Source organism: Mus pahari, chromosome X, assembly GCF_900095145.1.
Source record: "Mus pahari chromosome X, PAHARI_EIJ_v1.1, whole genome shotgun sequence".
Classification (NCBI taxonomy): Eukaryota; Metazoa; Chordata; class Mammalia; order Rodentia; family Muridae; genus Mus; species Mus pahari.
In genome coordinates this window covers 113,997,322-114,019,621 of record NC_034613.1, presented here as the reverse complement: position 1 = coordinate 114,019,621, position 22,300 = coordinate 113,997,322, and the positions used below count along the sequence as shown (strand labels likewise).

The 22,300-nt window shown below is 42.0% G+C and overlaps 1 protein-coding gene across 2 annotated transcripts; it reads left to right on the top strand.

Moving 5' to 3' along the window:
• The first annotated feature begins 1,147 nt into the window (after positions 1-1,147).
• On the top strand, positions 1,148-20,269 carry LOC110313921 (nuclear RNA export factor 1-like). 2 transcript variants are annotated; one of them, XM_021188389.1, is made up of 22 exons: positions 1,148-1,182; positions 3,655-3,749; positions 7,709-7,811; positions 8,104-8,257; positions 8,626-8,709; positions 8,858-8,962; positions 9,080-9,160; positions 9,291-9,360; positions 9,518-9,606; positions 9,727-9,834; positions 10,004-10,113; positions 12,404-12,440; positions 12,809-13,066; positions 13,149-13,204; positions 13,356-13,463; positions 13,565-13,623; positions 13,736-13,851; positions 13,942-13,984; positions 14,534-14,606; positions 15,069-15,266; positions 19,868-19,928; positions 20,032-20,269. In XM_021188389.1, the coding sequence occupies exons 1-22, from the start codon at positions 1,148-1,150 to the stop codon at positions 20,065-20,067; spliced, it is 2,079 nt and encodes a 692-aa protein (XP_021044048.1). In that variant the 3' UTR covers positions 20,068-20,269. The 2 variants fall into 2 exon arrangements, with proteins under 2 accessions (XP_021044048.1, XP_021044049.1); XM_021188390.1 differs by having other exon boundaries at positions 15,087-15,266; positions 20,032-20,067.
• Positions 20,270-22,300: the final 2,031 nt, after the last annotated feature.

Genomic DNA, 22,300 nt, shown 5'->3' with positions numbered 1-22,300 from the left:
CTATTTTTCTCTCTCCTCCTCCCTCTCCCTCCCCTCCTCCTCCCTCTCCCTCCCTCCCTCCCTCTGTGTCACTCCTCTCTTCTCTTCTCTTCTCTTCTCTTCTCTTCTCTTCTCTTCTCTTCTCTTCTCTTCTCTTCTCTTCTCTTCTCTTCTCTTCTCTTCTTCCTCTCTCCTCTCTCTCTCCTCTCTCTCTTCTCTCTCTCTCTCTCTTTCTCTCTCTCTCTCTCTCTCTCTCTCTCTCTCTCTCTCTCTCTCTCTCGCGCACGCCTTTAATCACAGCACTTAGGAGGCAGAGGCAGGCGGATTTCTGAGTTCGAGACCAGCCTGGTCTACAAATTGTGTTCCAGGACAGCCAGGGCTACACAGAGAAACCCTGTCTCGAAAAACCAAAAGACAAAAAACAAAAAAAAAGAGAGAGAGAATATCCATCTTCCATATGTTAAGCACTCTACAGTACCAGTTTAAAGTCCTGTGGATGCTTTCTTTGTACATACATACCTACAAACATGATGTCAGGTTCACTTTGTTATTATTATTATTATTATTATTATTATTTTAAAGATTTATTTATTTATTATATGTAAGTATACTGTAGCTGTCTTCAGACATTTCAGAAGAGGGAGTCAGATCTCGTTACAGATGGTTGTAAGTCACCATGTGGTTGCTGGGATTTGAACTCTGGACCTTCAGAAGAACAGTCGGGTGCTCTTACCCACTGAGCCATCTCACCAGCCCTATTATTATTATTATTATTGAGACAAGGTTTTATTTTGTCACCCAGGCTGGCCTCAAACTCACAGGAAGCCACCTGTCTCTGCCTCCAGAGTGCTGAGATTAAAGTCCCACTACGAACGTAGGTTTCAACCTAAGTAAATAGTAGTGACGACCCACTCCGCCCAGCCAGGGGGCTCCTGACTATACATTACAGGGGTGACAAATGTAAAAGAGGCCTGAGACAAATCTTCTCTGTGCCTGAGTCTGGATTTTGAGTTCACGTACGCAGCACGCTGTGATCACGTGAGCCTCAGTTATCAGTGACGTGACACGTGACGCTGTCTTCTACGGCAGCGGCGGCACGAGGCACGCCTCAGTTTCCTGGAGACTAGACAGAGCGAGCAAGCAGCCGTTCAGTGTAGTCGCTGGGGTAATGTGGTCCTCTCCAAATGAGAATCTTCAAGGCAGGTAGGATGCTAAAGCAGCTTTTATTACTTTTATACCCATCTCTGAAGAAGCTCCAGCCATGAGTTATACTGATGGCGGCGTCGGCAGATCGGAGGAAGAGAGTATCTTTAGAGCTGTGATTCCTTCCGGCTCGGCTCTTCGGACTTTTCTATCTCGCTGGTAGTAGGGTAGGGGGATTTATGTTAGAAGACCTAGATGGTTCTACAGGTTTGCTCAGAGTGTGGTCCGCTGAGACGCTGAGGTGAGGGGTTTCCATGGAGGCCGAGGGACATTTTATTAATGTGGCCGACTTTTTTTCAAGTATGATAAGGAAACCCTGTGTGCAGAGAGTGGGGTGTAGTCATCGGCCATCTAGTTTTGTGGTGGTGAGACTGAGAGTGAGGCCAAGGAGGGACAGGACACCAGAGGGAAGAGGCAGGAAATGGCGGGAAAGCAGCGAGGGTCCAACACAGAAAAGCAGCAGAGTTGACGAAAAGTGGTGACAGTGGCCGGTTGGCAAAACGCCTGGGACCCACCGCCTCAGAGTTTGAAAGTTACTAGTGGGAAAAACCCAAAGGGAGGCAAAAGCGGCAAAGTAGAATTCCGACAGTGACAGAGCCACGTCGAGGTTGCCAAGCTTCTAAGCTGGAAAGCGAAGACAAAGGCAAAGCGGTTCACCTCTGGGAGGCAAGGCATGGGGAGCCACAGTGGGAAGAGGAAGTAGTGGAGGGGTACGGTACTGAGAACCACAGTGGGAAGGTGAAGTGGCGGGGTTTTAAGGGGCAAAGTGGCCGAGGCGGGGATGGGCGGGGGAGCCTGGGCGCCATGGGAAAGCCACAGCTGGGAGGTGAAGTGACCTGGGTAGGTGGGTACCATAGTGAGGAGACAACATAGCCACAGGGAAGCCACAGTTGGGGAGATGAGGACGCGGGGTGTGGGCGGCCTTGGTAGGGGAGTAGTTAACAATGAGAATGCCTTGGTGGGGATGCAAAGTGATGCTGCCTGGAGCCGCTGCTTGGAGGCGGTAGCGGCAGCGGCGGCGGCAGGGAGGAGGGGGTGAGAGACCTAATGGCGCATGCGCAGGAGACGTTTCCCCCCCCCACGTGGCTGGTGGCTTCCAGACGGCTAGACACGTGAAGCGTCATAGGCGGGGAGGGGTGGGGCGGGGCTGGGAGGGAGGGGAGGGGCGGGGCGGGGTGGGGCAGAGCGGAGGTCTTGCCAGGAAGCCTCGGCCCAGAAAGCTGCGAAGGCAAGCTGAATTTCAAACTTTTAACAGTCTTCTCAAGGGCTTGAGACATCAGGGCAATGTCTTCCTAGTTGAAACTTCATGTTTTTCTTATTGCCCTTTGGCTTATTGTCTGCTTAGCTTTTGACTTTTAAAAATTAACCTGAAAATTTTATGGCTCCTCTTAGGACATTTTTATTAATGTTCATATTCACTCCTGATTACTTACTCCTGTCCCCACTTCAGCCCCTCTTCTGGTCCCTGCCTTGACTTGTAAGAGAAAACACGCAAAAAAATCATAGTGCCCCCTGTTATCTTTTCTTTTTCTCCTCCTTTTAGACCTCTTCCCTCAATTTCTCTGCATTCCTTTCATTTGTGTGCATGCATAGACACATGCATGTGTTTTAATGTATATTTTGATTAAGAGAAAATGCCCTATTTGTCTTTCTGCCTTTGGCTTATTTTGCTCATCTTTATTTTTGTTTATTTTGGGTTTTTGATCAAGATTTTTTAGTGTAGCCTGACTACCCTGGATCTATCTCTGTAAACCAGGCTGGCCTCAAAGTCCCAGGGATCTATTTGCCTTCCTCTGTCTCCAAAGTGCTCAACTGATTAAATATAGTTTCTATGGACACAATCTTATTTTCTGCCTTTTTCAAAATTCATTTAAAAGAGGAAGGGAGACATCGAAAAGCATTGGAAATGTGGATGTAGCCATGGTGTAAACACGTAGAGTTTCTTTCTGAATATTTACTTAAAATTCAGTTGGTTTTCAAAGTGTCTATGGAGCAATCTCTTTGAATTGGGGAAATCCAACTATTTTACACTCTTTGTTCTTCCCCCAATTTTCTAGCCACCACTTATTTCATTCCCTCTTTAATACATTCTCATAACTTTATGTATAAATGGTATAATTTTTAAACATACTAAATCAAATTATAAGTGAGATGACTTAGAGTAGTAGTGACTGAGTAGAGTGAATCATAGCGAGAGTGTCACGGGGATTGGAAATAGTTAAATGGATTGAGGTTGGATGTGGTTGATGGCCCATGCCTGTAATTTCCACCAAGAGTGGTTGTTGTTGGCAATTTAAGACGAGGCTGGTGCATAGAGTGAATTCCATGCCAACCAGGGTTAAATAGTGAGAGAACCTATCTAAAACATAAAATAAGAAATGAATATTGTATAAAACATATAAAATATTTAGTATGTGCTATTTTATTACTATGCAGCTTAAATAAACCAGTTTCATTGTGTTCTTCTTTCAGGTCTTCCATGATTATTCAGAAGAACACTAATTCTGAAACATATAAACAACAGTATGGCTTAACATACAAGAGATCTGAGAAATACTATCATACAGGTAAAAGGATATTCCTATTATAACAATTTATAAATTGTTGGTAATATGGAATGTGATAAAGGAGTATTTTCTCAAGTGTATGTGTATTTGGTATAGTTGATACAGTATAGTGGTTTTATAAAATATTAAATTTCATTTTACTTGATCTATTCTTTCAGCTAAAAATTCATTAATTAAAAAAATCAACAGAAAACAATTATTTTAATTAAATTTTAATCATATAATCAAAGTACTATCAGCAATGTCTTGTGTTTTACATTTGTTTTATTTGATAAAGATATAATTCCATAATTTCTCCTTCCCTCCTCTCCATCCAACGCTGCCCATGTCCTTCTCCTCTGTCTCATACCCAGTCTTTTAAAATTGTACATATGCAAATAAGTATCTGACTACTCGCTAAGTCTGTTTACTAATGCATGCCTGTATATGCTTATTGAAGCTGAGCATTTGGTATTGCATGGCCATTTAGGGGGCTCATCCCTAGTGAAGACAAATTCTTCCTGTCTCGGCAGTCTTTAATTTGCTGTAGCTCTTTATCTAGGAGTATAGTCCCATGAAATTTACCCAATCTTCTTGTCCTGTCAGCTGATGATGTCATGGTTCAGGTCTTTTTTTTAATAGACCTGGGATTATTGAGATGTCACAGGTGTGGCCTCCCTGCCATATCTAGAAATCACAACTGTACAGCAGACTTAGTGAGCCCCTGGCTTTTCCAACCTTTCTGCTCCCTCTTCTGAAATGTGTTCTGAGCCGAAACGTGTAGGAATTGTGTTTCAGGTGTATCAGCTAGGACTAGCTTCCCCACAGTCAGTTGTTTTCTCTGCTGCATTTTGACCAGTTCTGGCTTTCTGGAATGGTTTCTGTCTCTGCAGCCCTTAAGTTCAATTAGACAACTCGTTGTTTACCACCAAGATGTAAGTGCTACTATTGCATCCTTAAGGATAGCCATGCTGCTCTTTGGTGCCATTTTTGGGCATTACAACTAGGTAGGACTATCAATTACTTTCCTCCTCAGCAGCTTTCCTAAAACCTTCCAGCACCTTGATTTCAGTAGCCTTGAAATCAATAAGTCAAGAATTATGATCTTTTTGAGTAATAATGTTCCCTTGCTTTTTCATGTTTCTTGTGTGTTGTGCTTTATATATCTGTTAGCATGGCTATCTCTTCTGCTTTCATTTGAGTTAAGGGAAATTGCAAGACTATAAGAGAAGCTAGGTTAAAAAGAAAAAAAAGGAAGGAAGGAAGGAAGGAAGGAAGGAAGGAAGGAAGGAAGGAAGGAAGGAAGGAGAAAGGAAGGAAGGAGAAAGAAAGAGAGAAAGGAAAATATAAGTAAAAGAATAAGAAAACAGTGACTGAACATATGATGAAGAAAAACAAGTAAACAAAATTAGATGCTAGACAACTAAAGCAGACCACTGTAAAAGCTTTTAAAACTAATGTCAAAATAGTGCTTTGGGATGAGACATTTTTGTTCGCCTCCCCTACCAACTGAGAGGCTCTCTCCTCTCTCCTCTGTAAGATTCAGGATATCTGGCCTTATGTTAAGGTACTTGATCCATTTAGGGTTGAATATTGTTCAGGTTGATGAGTATGGATCTGTTGGCATTCTTCTACACAAAGCCATCCGATTTGACCAGCACCTTTTCTTGAAGATACTATCTTTTTTTTTTCCGGTGTGCATTTCTGGTTAATTTCTCAAAAGTCAGGTGTTCATAGGTGTGTGGACTTAAGTCTGAGTCTTCAGGTCAATTTGATTGATCAACATTGTCTTTTCTATGTCAATACCTTGTTGTTTTTATTGCTATAGGTCTGTAGTACAGTTTTGGTGATGGTGATGACGCCATAAGTTCAGAAGTTGTTTAGCTCTCCTGGGTATTTGTGTTTCCATTGAAGCTCAAAACTGTTCTTTGCATTTCTGTGAAGGTTGTGTTCAAACTTTGATGTGGATTGTGTTGAGTCAGTGTACTGCTTTCAGTAGGATGGCTATTTTCACTATATTAACCCTACCAATACATGAGAATGGAATATCTATCTTCTGATATTGTCTTCGGCTTACAGTTTTTATCATATGAGTCTTTGACGGTTTGGTTAGAGTTATCTTATTCTTCTTTTTGAAGTTTCTTTTTGTGATTTTTCTTGCCTGATGTTTTTTCCTCTGTAACTTGTATATGTTGAACTTCTGATGCAGCATAAAGTTAGATTTCTGAGGCAGCTTAAAGGAACAGGAAGCAGAATAAAGAGACCAGTCTGACCTCAGCAGACAGGACAATTTTAGGTAGGACTCTTTTATTTCAAACAGCCAGGGGCAAACACAGATGGAAAGAGCTCTGTTGAAGAAGGAAGGGAATACTTGGAGTTTATATAAAGGGGTTTGGGAATGCCACTTTTGGGGCTATGTGCAAGTCTGCAGTTTCTCCATCCTGTAGTCGTTTGTTCAGACAAGGCCATTTTATGCTTACCAACTTTCTTGCTCCATCTATCAGAATGTGGGTTATACTGGGCAACTGATTTTGGTAATGGCAGTGATGGGGAAAAGACTGAAGTTTTAATGTATGCCTTTGATTAGACTCTGGAAGAGTTTGTTCAAGGTTTATTATAACATTGTGCAATTAACAAATTTGTGTGTTAATTTTGTATCCTAGTACTTTACAGAAGTAGATATTTCATGGTAAAAGCTTTAGCATCATTTTTGTATAAAATAGTATCTTCTACCAAAAAAAAATACTTTGACTTCTTTCCCATTGTATCCCTTGATTTCTTTCAGTTGTCTAATTGCCCTAGCTAAAACTTCAAGCACTATATTGAACAGATTTGGAAAGAGTGGACATCCTTGCCTTGTCCTGGTTTTAGTGTAACTGAGTTTTTCCGTTTAAGTTGACGTTGGCTGTGGGCTTGCTGTAAATCACCCTTTTTAGTTTAGCTGTGTCTCTTCTATCCCTAGTCTGTCCAGGACTTTTATCATACAGGGGTGTTGGGCCTTTCTACATCTAATGAGATGATCCTGTGGTTCTTGTTTTTCAGCTTGTTTAATGTGGTAGATTACATTTATCTTTACATGTGTTGAGCAATCCCTGAATCATGGTGGATGATCTTTTTGCAAGTATTGTACTGAGACCTTTTCTCTACTATATTTATAATGGAAATTGGTCTATAATTTACTTTCCTTTTTAAATCTTTGTATAATTTGGGTATTGGCATAATCGTGTCTTGTGAAAAGAATTAGGCAATGTTCTTTCTGACTCTGTTTTCAGAATAATTTAAGGAGTGTTAGCTTTAATTCCTCCTTGAAGGTCTGGTTGAAATCTGTGATGAATCCTTCTGTCCTTGAGCTTTTTTCTTTCTTCTTCTTCTTCTTTGTGGGAGGAGTGGTTGTGAGAATTTTAGTTTCTGTTCTATTTCACTGAAGAATAGGGAGTTTGTTTAAATCTCATATCTGGACTTGATTTAACTTTGGTAAGTTGCAGCCGGGCGTGGTGGCACATGCCTTTAATCCCAGCACTCAGGAGGCAGAGGCAGGCGGATTTCTGAGTTCGAGGCTAGCCTGGTCTACAGAGTGAGTTCCAGGACAGCCAGAGCTACACAGAGAAACCCTGTCTCAAAAAACCAGAAAAAAAAAACTGACTACCTTTATTATTTGCAAGTAGCATCGTTGCTGCTTCTCCTCGTGTCTGTTTTCCCTAAGAGTAGAACAAATTGCAGTCTTTGATGGTCTCAACTCAACATAGGGACCCTTTCCAGATCAAAATGACTCCTAAAGAAAAAAATGATAATCAGTCCTAGTTCCTGAATTTTTACTTAATGCAGAGCCTGGCATTGGAGGAAGGAGGGTGAATTGTGTAAAGTAGTGGAACTTTTTTAATCAAAGGGAAAACATGCTCATCTTGTTGTTGATGATAAATTGTTCCTATTATACTAAACATTGTAATATATCTGCAAACTTGTATTGTTCCTAATTTCAGAATACAAAATGAATCATAACCGTGGTTTTCAAGGAAGAAAGAGAGGTGTGAATTATATCTGCAATAAATTTGACAGAAAGAACAATCATTTTGATCATTCTGGGTATGTGCCCCCACCTTCAAAATTCCAAAAGAAACAATCAAAATGGAGTAATAATGGAGTCCATGATCACTCCAAAGTAACATAGTAAGTGTCCAAGTAGCTCTCAACTGGCAGGCAGCAGCCCTGGGACTGTGTACCACTTTTTCTCTGGTCTTCATTTACCGGGAAACTGAAGAGTAAATAGAGATTAAATACTAGTTAAATCACTCTATGTGTAGCCATGGCGTTACTGCGGGGACAATGCATAAAATAATTTCTTAGGATTAACAGCCACTTTGCTTCTCCTTCCTAGTGCTCCATATGCCATGGGAATGAAAAGAAGGAGAAAAAGATGCAGTTATGGGGACCAATATTTTCTTACTGTGAGGGATGATAGAAAAACTGAGGAGGGCGAAATGGATCTGGATGCTGAAAATGGAACTGAGGAGAAATGGTACAAGGTCACAGTGAGTATCCTAACAAGGTTTGCATTAGCTAGACTATTATGGCTCCTAAAAGAAGGAAGATTATATTGATAACAATTTATCAGTTACCTGAAGAGCTGCTATTGCCAAGAATGAATCAAGGACAGAATATCTGATATGCCACCCCTATGAAAGTATTATTTGGCCCCCAGGTTGAGAACCCTTAGTCTAGAAGATCTGTGTTTACCACAAAAACAAAGAACCATGTCTGCGCTCCCTTTGGAAGTTCGTTAAAGCTAGGTAGAGCACCAGGTAAAGTGTCCAAGAAAGATTACTTAGTAGTGAAGTCTGTTCTCCATCCTGATTCCAAGGTGTCTCCCATCTCTCCTATTCTTCATTTGTAAATGTAGATTCCAAGTGGAAGAAAGTATGAGAAGACATGGCTAATGAGGTCAATCCAGAACTTCTGTAGTGAGCCCTTCATCCCTATTGATGTAAGAAGGCTGGAGAAGCCAGGGAGACCAAAGGGAACAGAGGAGGGAGGTGTGGCTCAGCAGGAGCTGGCTGCTGGCTGCTGGCTGCTGGCTGCTGACTTCTAACATGTTTGGTTTTTTTTTTTTTTTTCCCTTTCGTTACCTGTAGTTCCACTATGTCAAAAACCGGGCCCGGTTCTTTGTTCAGAATGCTAAGACTGCCTCTGCACTGAAGGATGTCAGCTACAGGATTTGTGATGAAACAAGCAGAAAAGTGTGTGCTAACAGCATTCTCTCTACCTAGTCCTGGAATGGGTGGTGACTGGCCAAGGATTGAGCATCACCTTTGAAATTTGAGATCATAGTATTTCTCCTCTTCTCCTTCTTACAGATAGCGATCTTTGTCAGTCCTTCTGTTGTACCCTATTCTGTGCAAAACCAGTTTACATCAGAACAAATGGAGTACATAAGGGTAATGCAGACTCAAGACATGTTGAGTGTCCGCTTCCCAGACCCACCTCCTTTTCCTCTTACTCCCTGACATTCAGGACACTATGAACCCCAGAGCCTTTGAGTCATTCTGTCCACCTCTGTCTCTGCAGGAATCTATGATGAACCGGTATGACGCCTCCCAGAAAGCTCTGGACCTCGAAAAGTTCCGATTTGACCAGGGTATGGGTGACTAAAGTAATTCTTGGTCATGTGAGGGTAGATGTATCTTTCTAAGAGGAAAATGTTGGGATAGTAACTTGGGAAGGATGTCTGTAGCAGCGCTGGTCGAAATGGACCCCTGACAGCCTTCTACTTGCTTTTGTTCCACTTTCTGAAGACTTAATGGACAAGGATATTGACATGCTACTGAATCGAAGAAGCTGCATGGTTGCCACACTACAGATCATTCAAAGCGATATCCCTGAAGTGAGGCCATAGAGTCTGCACATTTCTTTAAGTAGAGGGTTAGAAGGGATGGGATGAAGGGGGAAATGTCACCAAGGCACCAGAATAATAATCATATCTTGACCTCTTTCTCTCTGAAAGCTGTTGTCCTTGAACTTGAAAAACAACAAACTGTACCAGCTGGATGGGCTGTCTGACATGACAGAGAAGGCCCCTCACGTGAAGATTCTGAACCTCTCCGGAAATAAAGTGAGAAATGAGAAGGGAGCACTGTGAGTTGGGCTGATCATGGGTAGTGGTACACACCAGGGCTATGGTAAGATGCAGGCAGCGAGCCTGGGGTGGGGGGTAGGGGGGCTACAGCCCTAAGCTTTCTTTCCTTGAGACAGCTTTACCACTTCTTTCCCATCTTTATCAGCTGAAGTCATTCATGGAATTGGAGAAGGTGAAAGAACTGAAGCTAGAAGAGCTGTGGCTGGAAGGGAACCCCCTCTACCATCGCTTCTCGGATCATTCTGAGTATATAAGGTATACAGTAGCTGCTAAGTCTTTTCCCCCTTCATTGCCAGTGTCTTGGTTTCCTTTCCCATCATTGTGATTAAATCAACTGCCAAAAGCTACTTAGGAGACAAACAGCTTATTTGGTCCACAGGTTCAGGCTACAGCGCATCATTGCTTTGAAGTTAAGGTGGAAGGAACTTGAAGCAACTGTTCATATCACATCCACAGTCAAAAGCAGAAGGCAGTGAATTGATGGATGCATACTAGTGCTCCGCTCACCATTTCGTTCACCCAGTCCAAAGCATAGCAAATGAAATGGTGCCACTTAGTGTTCTTGGCGGCTCTTCCCACATAAACCCAAATTAAGAAACGCCCTGAAAGGCGTGCCATAGGCCAGCCTAGTCTAGATAGTTTTTCACTGAGTACTCAGGTGCTTTTACTTTAGGTCAAGTCCAAAATCAAAACTAACCACCACAGGCACCATTATCCACTGATAGCTTGAGCTACTCTTTTACTCTTTTTATGTACTTGAGGAAAACAGGTCCTGCTTTTTTTTTTTTTTTTTTTTTTTTTTTTTTTGTGTTTATTGTTTTGTCTCCATGTGTGCCTGGTACTTGTAAAAGTTGGTAGAAGAAGGTTTTGGTTTCTCTGTGTAGCCCTGGCTGTCCTGGAACTCACTTTGTAGACCAGGCTGGCCTCGAACTCAGAAATCCACCTGCTTCTGCCTCCCAAGTCCTGGGATTAAAGGTGGGCGTGTGCCACCACCACCCAGCCCTGCCTTCTTTATATATGCTCAGCTATTCTTTCAGACATCCTTTCCTTCTTACCCTGCCCATGTCCCTTTCACCCTGTCTGGGCTGTTTTTCACTTGTCAGAACATCTGGATTCCTCCAGAATCCTCCAATGCCTCATACCAATGGTCCCATCCTTCCTGTCCTGTCCTGAGAGGAGCTTTCTGTTCTTGTTCCTGAACTATCACCTAATTTGTCCCAGGATGCCCCAAAGGCTGACCTGCTCTAAGCCGAGGGCTGAGACCCTGAGTGATGCAGACATGGCCTTTTGTTGGGAGCTGTACCCTCCTTGAATGGAAGTGTAAACTCCCTAGATCAAGGATCCAGAAATGGACTGCCACTGGGGAGGAGAGAGCAGAAGAGGCTGGAAAGATGGAAAGACAGTCCCCAGAGGGCACCATCTCTCTTCTTCCTTCCCTACGTGCCTACCAAGTAACCTGCCTGCTGCTTGCCTGCCTGCCTGCCTGCCTGCCTGCCTGCGTATCTTTTTCATCATCTTACCTAGCATACAGCCTAAGACTGCTAGTTGACTCCTAGAATAAGACTTCCATTCAGGCAGGCACAGATGCACAGGAGAAAGTGAAGTGACCACAAGGAATGGCCACAAGCTCTTCATCCTGTTTTGAGCTTGGTCACTTGCCTTTCACATCTTCTCCTGAGAAATAACTTCTGCCCCTGAGAAGGCTCATTATTCGAGACTGATGTCAGCATAGGAAAAACATGAGCCTGCATTTACTGGGCCCAGTACTGTAAAGTCCTTGCTTTGCATCCCAGGACCGGCTTGAAGCTGGTGGGAAAAATGATTGCTGCAGAGGAGCCCTTTATTCCTCTATTAACCATAACCCCTGACCTCTAGCACCAGGCCAGACAGATCATCTCCCATTTTCTTGGTGTGGTTTGCTCTTCTATTTTTCTTCTACCTTCTTAAGTTTCCCTCATATCTCCCTCACCTTAGTTTAACTCCATCTCTGTTGCCACAACCCCACCTTCCTGTTTCTTTTTTTTTTCCCCTTTGGTTTTTCAAGACAGGGTTTCTCAGTGTAGCCCTGGCTGTCCTGGAACTCAGTCTGTAGACCAGGCTGGCCTCGAACTCAGAAATCTGCCTGCCTCTGCCTCCCAAGTGCTGGGATTAAAGGCGTGCGTGTGCCACCATTGCTGGGTTCACCTTCCTATTTCTTGAGTCCTCAGCCTGCCTTCCCTCACTCCCTATCCTAGAATCCTGTAAAACCCTGGAAACCTAACAAGGTAGCAGAGCCCTGGGCTTTCTACCCAGTACCTTGCTCCCTGCAGATCCTTCTATGGGTACTCTGAGGAAAAGAATACAGGCAAGGAAAAAGAAGAAGCCATGGACCATAGGCTCCCAATGTAGCTCCTTCTGTCCCTGGAGAAGTGACCAGTGCAGTGTGGGTGGGATGTACTCGGGGAAGAAGAGGGAGGACAGCAATCAAGAGTCCCCAAAGAAATAAAAGCTAGCCAAACTTGAACTTGAACTGCAATTCACATGTTTTGGCTTTTTTTTTTGACAGTGCTGTACAGAACCTATTTCCCAAGCTGTTGCGTCTGGTAAGTTTCTGCCTCTAACAGTGTCTTCATTCACAAATGACCTCCACACCTGTCCTAAAACTGGTTTTCATGTACTTTACATGTAGGCATCAGACCATTATCCATTTTAGATTATGTGGATTCCTGAAAAACACATCAATATTCTCCTTAGAAAAATACACCACACACATACACACACACACACACACACACACACACAATCCCATAGTCCTATCAAACAGAGCCTCACTATATCATCCCTGGGATTTCCAGGGGCAATTAAAACCTTAATTCTGACCTTTTATTTTTCCTTGGGTCTCTGGATCCCCTTAGTCGGCCAGTCCCATCTATTTTACCTGTGCACTACTCTAACCTCTTCCTTTCCTCAGGATGGCGAGGACCTAATAATACCAAGAAGAAATCTTCAGAATGACAAGGACCTAATAGTACCAACAGGAAAGCCTCGGGATGGCAAGGACCTAATAGTACCAACAGGAAAGCCTCGGGATGGCAAGGACCTAATAGTACCAACAGGAAATCCTCAGGGTGGCAAGGACCTAATAATACCAACAGGAAAGCCTCAGAATGGCAAGGACTTTACAACAGTACCAACAGGAATGGACATCGAGGTACCCCAACCATGCAAGGTGAGAAAGGACCAAGAAGGTTGTGTGGTATTCCAAAAGACACTTTGTTAGATATATAGTCTGAAATGACTTTCTGTTTCAGGAAAGCTGTAACAAATCTGAAGTCATAAAAAATCTAGTTCTACAATTTCTGAAAGAGTAAGTACCCCTGGAACTACAAGAAATGTGGGGGAAGCTGAGCCAAGGTGAACTACCTAATCACATTTTGCCCATAGCTGATTTCAGGTCTCTTAGGGTTCAGGCCACAGAGATAACCTCTTCTATATTTTCTGCTCCTTACTCCTCCTAGGTACTACTTGTTTTATGACAATGGAGATCGACTTCGCCTTCTCGATGCTTACCATGACCAGGCCTGCTTCTCCCTGTCGGTTCCTTTCAATGTCAGTGACCCAGACCTGTGAGTATTACAGCTCAAGCTCTGTTCTGGAGCAGTGTACCTCTCTTTAGAAAGTGCCTGTATTGGCTAGAGCATGGCGTTCTCTTCCTCTTTTCTCCAAGGAACAACTTGGAAGAGTATTTCAAATACAACAGAGATATAAAGAGGCAGCAAGACTCATGTAAGTGTGATGGAGAGGACTGGGCAGGGTAAGGGAGTGAAGGGGACAATTTTGGGTGTCAATGGCTAGGTTTTATCATGCTTGTGGTTTTTGCCTCTTCACTCCTCTGTAGACATGCGAATGAAGTTGCTGAAGCACACAAAACATGACATCGTGAACTCTCTTAGCTTGTTACCCAAAACTCAGCATGATCTTTGCTCTTTCTGGGTGGACTTGTGTTTCCATACGGTGAGTGTCTGGTTCTTCCGTAGGTCATACCCAGAGATCTGGATGTATGTAGGATCCTGTGCTCATGGCTCTTACCATCTTCCTTTTCAGGAAATGATGCTCTGTTTTTCTGTGAATGGACTATTCAAGGAAGGTGGGTATCTGTAGAATTCCCTTTCTAGATCCCCTCGTGCTTCCTCCACTAGATGGGTACCTCTGAGCAGTTAGCCAGTTTCTCATTCTGTACCCTTCCTTCCTGTCCTCCTCTATGTTCTACTGCCCACAAACCATCCTGATCTAACTTGTCCATGCCTTGTTACCGAATTGCTCACAGGTAAGGGACCCAGTCTAAGGGGTTTGTTACTTCTCATCCTAGCTCCACACTCTGTAGCTTTGGGCCAGTTACATAAAATCTCCAGTTCTCTATTTGTAAAATGTGACTAATTAAACTTATATATGTGACAAATGTGAAAAAGACCAATTAAACATCGGAAGTGATTTATCCCAGGCTTCAAAATGTTGTAAGGAACACATCAAACGGGAATGGATTGCCCTCCCCCATTCATGCCATACCCTCCTGACTCCAGGCCAATAGCTGACTGGTTCTGACCCCTTCAGCATAAAACCCTGAATTGAGAATACTATTTACATATGTAAATAAGGCGCTATCCTAAGAAAACATTATTGTTTCTTGTCCTTGAAGTGGAAGGAAAATGTCGAGGCTGCATCCGTGCCTTCACGAGGATCTTCATTGCTGTCCCTTGCAGCGATTCAAGGTCTGTGTTTTGTTGCTTCTGGAAATTCCTGCACATGCCCAAAGCCAGCAGTGTGACACTATGATAATCCTGTTCTCAGGGTATTTTCAATATTCTAGAAGACCAACAGATAGAGCCAAAATTGAAGTTTTGTGTTTGAGAGTGTGGACTTTGGGATCAGGATAGTAGGTTCCTTCTTAATAGAATATTTACATGTTGTGTCATTGGCCAAGATGTGGAACTTAGCTCTGATTCAGGATCTCCCTTTGCTGTGCAGGGTAAATACATTGGTGTAAAATTCAGAACTCTAGTCAAGTTGGTCTTTAAGAGGTTGAACTTTATATGGGATGGGTAGAAAGAGCCAAACAAGGATGTTGGGAGCCAGGCACAGATGGAATGTGGAAACCATATAGTTAGTGATTGGCAGTTAGTATAGGACTGCCATTGAGAATGTAGGCTTATCCATTTCTTTACTTACGTTAGTGTCCACTCTTCCTTCAGAATTTGCATCATAAACGATGAGTTGATTGTGAGAAATGCCAGTGCCAACGAGATACAAAAGGCCTTCACCTCGTTGCCTGCACCCGACACATCATTCAAGCCTTTACTCTCTGAAGAACAGCAGGAAATGGTGAAGTCTTTCTCTGTGCAATCTGGAATGAAACTTGACTGGTCTCAGAAGTGAGTATGGGGTTTGCACAGAAATGGGTGGGGCGAGAGATCAAGCAAATAATGGTACTTTGCAGGCAATTTGAAAAATAATTATGATATTTTACTTCCCCTCCCCAAAGTGAATTTCAGAATGTGTCCTAATCTATACTGATATTTTTAAAGGATTTTGAAACACCACACCATCCATGTGGCATATCTTGTATATATTGCAAATCATGAGGAATAAACTAAGAAATGACTAGAAGTGAAAAACAAATTCAAAATGGTTTTTTTGGATATAAGATTAATAATGCAATAATTATTTGCATTTCTGTATATTAATATTAAATATACCAAAACTACATTAAGAAAACACTTTCATTTATAGAAGCATAAAGAGGAACAAGTACTAAAAACTATAAGGGGGAGCAGGGAAGTTTCACAGATGAACAGTCTTCCCACCAGTATCTACTCACATCAACATGCCAAGAAGTATTCCCCCACCAACTGACCAGGATAAGACCTGGGAATGTCAGGTGGAAAACCTCCATGTCTGCATCCTATAAGACAGGAAATAAAGAGCCTATGTGTCTTCATTATTGTTCTATTTTTATAAGGAGGTATCATAACCAAGGCAAGTCTTAGAAAACATTTAATTGGGGTCTTGCTTACAATTTTCGAAGATTATTCCATGATGATCATCATGGCAGAAAGCAGACAGGCATGGGGCTGGTACAGTTGCTAAGAGCTTTATATCCTGATCTGTGGGTTACAGAGAGAGACTTTTGAAGCTCACTCTCAGTGACATACCACTTCTTCAATGGCCACACCTCCTACCTTCTCAAACAGTTCTACTCCCAGGGTGACTAAACATCAAAATGTGTGAGTGTATGGAAGGCATTTTCACTCAAACCACCATACCATGTCATATGTGCCATCCATAGAACTACTTCTCACTTGAGAAAAAGTCCAGAGCTGAGATTTGAAAACCAATACCAGGCACTCCTCAGTAACACTGAATGCTTCTTAGAGCCCCCACACCCTTAACACCATGCAAATACCTCATGACAACAAAGGGAACTGTACTGCTACAGGAGTAAAAAGGACAACGGCTATCACCCCTCCTCTGTTGTGCAGTAATCAGTATAGGACAACTTCCAGATAGAATATATATATATATATATATATATATATATATATATATATATGCTCAATGATCATAAAGTCAGAACTTTTTCAAGACTCTTACGAGAAACTTGACAAATGTTTAGTTTTTAATCATGTTTTGTATCTGTTTGCAAAGCACCTTCAGTTAAATTTAAAATATGATAGATGGCATAAACTGGAGGCTAAAGCATTCAGAAGCATTAGTAAGCATGAAAAATAGAGCTTGGGAAAAAGTGAAGAATGGAGAGAGTTATGGGAACTCTGAGACAGTACTAAAGAGCAGGGATTTGAGTTATTGGTGTTCAGGAAGGCATTTTTCTCAACCTCCGAAGGAGTAGAAAGCTTATAAATAATAATGGAAAACTTCCTAAGCCTAGAGGAAGATATGAATATCCAGACATATGAAAATTAATGGTCACTATCCTAGTTTGTTTTCCTACTGTTGTGATAAATACCATTGCCAAAAACAGTTTAGGGAAGAAATGGCTTGTTTGGCTTGCACCTTACAGTCAGTCAACATGGAAACACAAAGCAGTAACATGAAGACAGGGACTCAATCAGAGACCATAGAGCAATTCCGCTTACTGGTTTGCTCCCTGCTTAGCCTGCCTTCTTGTACAATACTGGCCCACCCATACAGGGATGGAATTGCCTATACTGGGCTAACCCTTGCTACATCTATTAAAATCAAGAAGACATCACACAAACATACCTGTAGGTCAATCTTATGTAAGCAGTTCCCAAATTTAGGGTTACTTCTTCCAAGGTGTGTCTAGTTCACAAGTAAGATTAATAATTATAATCACTGGACTTAACTGAACAATTCTATCCTGAGATTACTTACAATGAATCTGTCACAGTTATATGATAGATTCTTGTGAACTAGACACACCTTGGAAGAGGAAACCCCAGCTATGGAACTGATGACAGAGCAAAGTAATGATACTACCAAAGTCCAACTTGGTTAACAGTTCTATTAACATTACTTAAACAGGAACATAGATGAAGAACAAGGCTAATAGCAAAAATGACTCAAAGATAGTGGCATGGCCAAAACCCGTGCCAGCATAGATGACAGTTCACAAAAGCAGGAAACCTAGAGTGCACTCCACAATCTGAAAGCAGCTCAAGAGGCTGAAAAGCATTCTTTGTTACAGGGAGCTTCTAAGCAGCTTAGCTCATCTCCACTAATTCCAGACTACTTGGCTAGTCTGAGTGACTTCTAGGCAGCTCAGCTTGTCGCAGAGTGCCTTTTAACAGTCCTTACTGCTTATAGAGACTTGCTCCTCGACCCGCTCACCTACTCCCTCCTCACCCCTCTAGCATTCCCCTATGCTGGGCCATCAAGCCTCCATCCCCTCCCACTGATATCAGTCAGATAAGGCCAACCTCTGCTATATATGTATCTGGAGTCCTGGCTCCCTCCATGTATACTCTTTGGTTGGTGGTTTAGTCCTTGGGAGTTCTGGGTGGTTCAGTTAGTTGATACTGTTCTTATGGGGTTGCAAACCCCTTCAGCTCTTTCAGTCCCTCCCCTAGCTCTTCCATTGGGGTCCCCAGTCTCAGTCTGATAGTTGGCTGTAAGTATCAGCATCTATTTTGATCAGGTGTTCTCAGGGAACAGCCATACCAGGCTCCTGTCAGCAAGCACTTCTTGGCATCAGCAATAATGTAATAATGTAGGGTTTTGGTGTCTACAGATGGAATGAACCTAGGTAGGCGGTCTCTGGATGGCCTTTTCTTCAGTCTCTGCTCAACTCTTTGTCCCTGTATTTCCTTTAGACAGGAACAGTTCTGGGTTAAACATTTTGAGATGAGTGTGTGGCCCCGTCCCACAACTGGGGGCCATGTCTATCTACTGGAGGCAGTCTCTACAGGTTGTATTTCCCCTTTGTTGAGTATTTCTGCTAAAGTCATTGCCATTGGCTCCTAAGAGCCTCTCACTTCCCTGGAGTCTGGGACTTTCAGTGGCCATCCCAGTTCCCCATCCCCCTCTGCTACATGTTTCTATTCAAGTTCCTGATCCTCTGTACGTCTATCCTTTCCAATATCTGTTCCTGCCCCCCTTTTCTCCCTCCTTCTTCTCTTTCCCTCCCTGATTCCTCCCTCCCTCTAGCTCCTGTGATTATTTTGTTTCATGTTCTATGAAGGATTAAATATTTCTTATTTTGAGAACTTTCTATTCAGTCCCAAAGCAAATTTTACTGGGATTGGGTTGTTTCCTTGATGTTCAGTCCCATTCAGAAAGTTCTTAATCCATACCTGTATCCTGTAGTATGCTCATGTTTTTTCCTCCTGGAAGTTTGAAGATTTCAGGCTATATGTTGAGTTCCTTCATCCATTTGGAGTTGCTTTTTGTGCAGAGTGGGAGAAGAATATAGTTTCATTCTCCTGTAAGTGGATATCCAGTTTTTCTGGATTTTAGCCATTTGTTGAGGAAAACTTTCTTTTCTCCATCTGTATTGTTTACCTTTGGCAAACATCTGGTGTCTGTAGTTGCATGGAGTTATATCTGGGCTTATTCTATTCTATTGATCTTCTTGTCTGCCTTTGTGCCAATCCTCTGATGTTTTTATTACTGGTTTTCTTTTTTTACTATAACTTGAAGTCAAGTATGGTAATTCCTCCAGCAGTATTCTTACTGCTCAGAATTGCTTTGGCTGTACAGGGGCTTTTATATTTTCATATAAATTTTGGATTGCTTTTCTTGTTTCTGTGAAGAATCAAGTTGCAAGTTTTATTGGGATTGTATTGACTTGATAGGTCATATTGTAGAATACATGTTTCACAATACTCTTCTGATTTGTAAGTATAGGCCTTTCCACCTTCTAGTTTCTTCCACTAGTTTTGTACAGTGTTCTTAAGTTTTTCATTTCACATGTATTTCACTTCCTTGGTTAGATACATTATAAGTTAATTTTGAATCTGTTGCTAATGGAATTATTCCCATGATTTCTTTCTCAGTCTTTTTGTCATTGGTATGCTAGAAGGCTAAGAATTTTGTAAGAGTACTGGTTTGGTATCTTGCCTCTTTCCTGAAGGTATTTGTTGATTCTAAGAATTTTTCATGGTTGAATCATTAGTGTTCCCTTAGGTATAGAATCATATCATCTACAAATAAGAAGACACTTTTCCCCTTTCCTTCCCTAATCGCACCCCTTTACCTCTTTCTCTTTTTAAAGTTCTAGATAAGGCTTCAAGAACTGTGTTGAAAACAGGTGGAATGAGTAGGCACCCTTGTCTTATCACACTGATTTTAGTGCCTTGATAACATTATGCTAAACAGTTTTTCACTGTTTAGCATAATGTTATCAATAAGGTTATTGTTTAAAACTATTTCTATGCTGATATATGGCCCCTTATTTCCTACTCTGTTTAGGGCATTTATCAGGAAGCAGTGTGGGACTTTGTCAAAGGTGTTTTCTGTATCTATTCAGCTGATCATGTTATTTCTGTCTCCCCAGGTGCCTTGAAGATAATGAGTGGAACTACACCAAAGCTGGTGAGGCCTTCACTGCCCTCCAGGTGAGATCTGAGAATCTAATAGTAAAATATGGATGTTTCAATGATTTCAGCAAATGGGGATCAAATTCAGGGCTCTTCTAACATTTTAACTCTTTCCCTACAGAATGAGGGCAAGATCCCAAAGGAATTCTTCAAATAAAAGGATACTAAAGATGTCCTGTTGATAGAGTATTTCTCTTAATCCACATTATTTCCCACACCTAGGAATAGAGGCCTGGCTGACCAAGAAGCAAAAGTTAACATGTAGACCAAGTAATATAACCCCCCTCTCTACAGGGTCAGTTTTTCTGTCTCCCTCCAAAGTTGTTTGTTATTTCATAATAAAGAATTTCTTTACTTTGCTTATTATGTCTTGAAGTGCTTTTCTCCTGCTTAAGTCAAGAACCAGAGGTGCCAGGACCAACGGGACCTTTGTTCCCAAACTTCTACCACTTTATCCTCTGGCTGGCCCCAAACAGATTGGTAAGGGTTGCTTCAGTGGATACATTGTGAGTAAATCCTCATGCAAAGGGTAAGAGCTGCTTGCAGTGATTAGCGCTTCCTATGCCTCCTTCTGCTTTTCTGCCTCACACTCTGTAAGGAGCTGTACCAAGAGTATTATAAAAAGAATTAGACCATGCTGGAGATCAGGAGAGTCAGCCTTTCTGTAGACACAGTGTTCACAGGAAGGATGCAGGGTGCTCCATCACTACGCTTTTGAAGGGGAGTCTTCAGACCTGGTTGTCACTAACAAACGATAGAACACAGTCTTACTTTTTGGACAGTTCTATGGGACCCTTCCCAGAGAGGCAATTAGAAATCTCCAATTCTAGGCAAATGTTAAAAATGAGAAATCTACAAAATTGGTTTCCTGTCTCATGGATTTCCTCCTTTTCTGTAATGTTTACACTAGACAATAGGCACACCTTATGAGATTCAACTAATAGTGGTACAGAGTTTTCCAGTTACAGGCCTTGAAATTGTGACCTGCAGTCCTCCACGTTGATAAGTTACACTTGGCCTTCATTGTGTTTGGTGTAATTGCCTACTATTTAATACTTGCAGTATTTCATGTGCATTGACGGCATTATGTGATGGAGAACGGATTTCAGTAAAGTATGAACTGAGGGGATAGTTTTCATGGCATAAAAGAATAATGCCAACTCTGTTCTTTTTTAAGATAAAAGCACAGATATTTATTTAATATGAATTTTCAAGATAGGAAAGAATTTTATAGTGGTTCACGTCAACTTTGTTCTTACATGTAAGAACTGAGACACAAGTTTCTGTAAGTCAGTTCTCAGTCATGCCATGGAGGAAACAGGGCCCTAATGCACATTTGTTAGTTTCCTTGTAAGAAATGGAGATGACTGCACATGCGCTTGAGCATTCACATCATTGAGCTTAACTCAGAGTCTCTGAGTTCCTGGATGTCCCTTCTGAACAGTGACCATGGAATTCATGGCATGGCCTAATCAGCTCATCTGTCTATAATCACAATGAACCTAAACAGCTCAGACAGTATTACTTTCTGTCAATTCCCACAGTTCCATTTGGCCTTCCCCGCCCTCTTTCTCAGAGCAATCTTTATATACACCACTCTTTTTTCTTTATTTTTTATTTTATGAATATGGATGTTTTGGCTACATGTGTGCCTATGTACATACAGCATATATGAAATGTTCAGTGAAGCCTGAAGAGAGCATAGGTTCCTGTGGTACAAGTTATGCATGGTTGGGACCCACTATGTGGGTGCTGGGAATTGAACCCAGATCCTCTGGAAGATCAACCAGTGTTTTTAACTGCTGAGCCAGCTCTCCAGTCTTGTACATTATTTTTAAACACATCAATCATCATACATATTTCTTAGTGTTATATGAAATATTTTTATCATATACATACATTCATGTGAGTGTAAGTTTCATATGAATTGAATTATAATACCAGTGGCACACTTTAATACCTGTCATTTCCATTGTGCCAGTTATTGAAATAATCTGTATATATCCACTGCATATGCCATACATTTTGTTCTATTTTATTCTTTTCTCATACAACTGCAGTTTCACCTCCCCCAACTCTTTCCAGTCTCCCTCCCTACCTCCCCTCCCCCACATCCACCTCTATTCCACTTCCCTTCAAAAAGAAAAAGAGCAGGCATCGAAGGAATAGCTACAGAATATGGCCTAACAAATCACAGTAATACTGGGCACAAACCCCCCTATTGACAGGATGAGGCACCCTAGTAAGAAGAAAAGGGTCTCAAGCACAAGGAAAAGAGTCAGAGACAACCCCGCTCTCACTATTAGGAGTCCCCAAAGAACAGCCAGCTATACAACTGCAGCATGTATGCAGAGGATCTAGCTCAGCCGTACAGGGTCCATGTTTGTCAC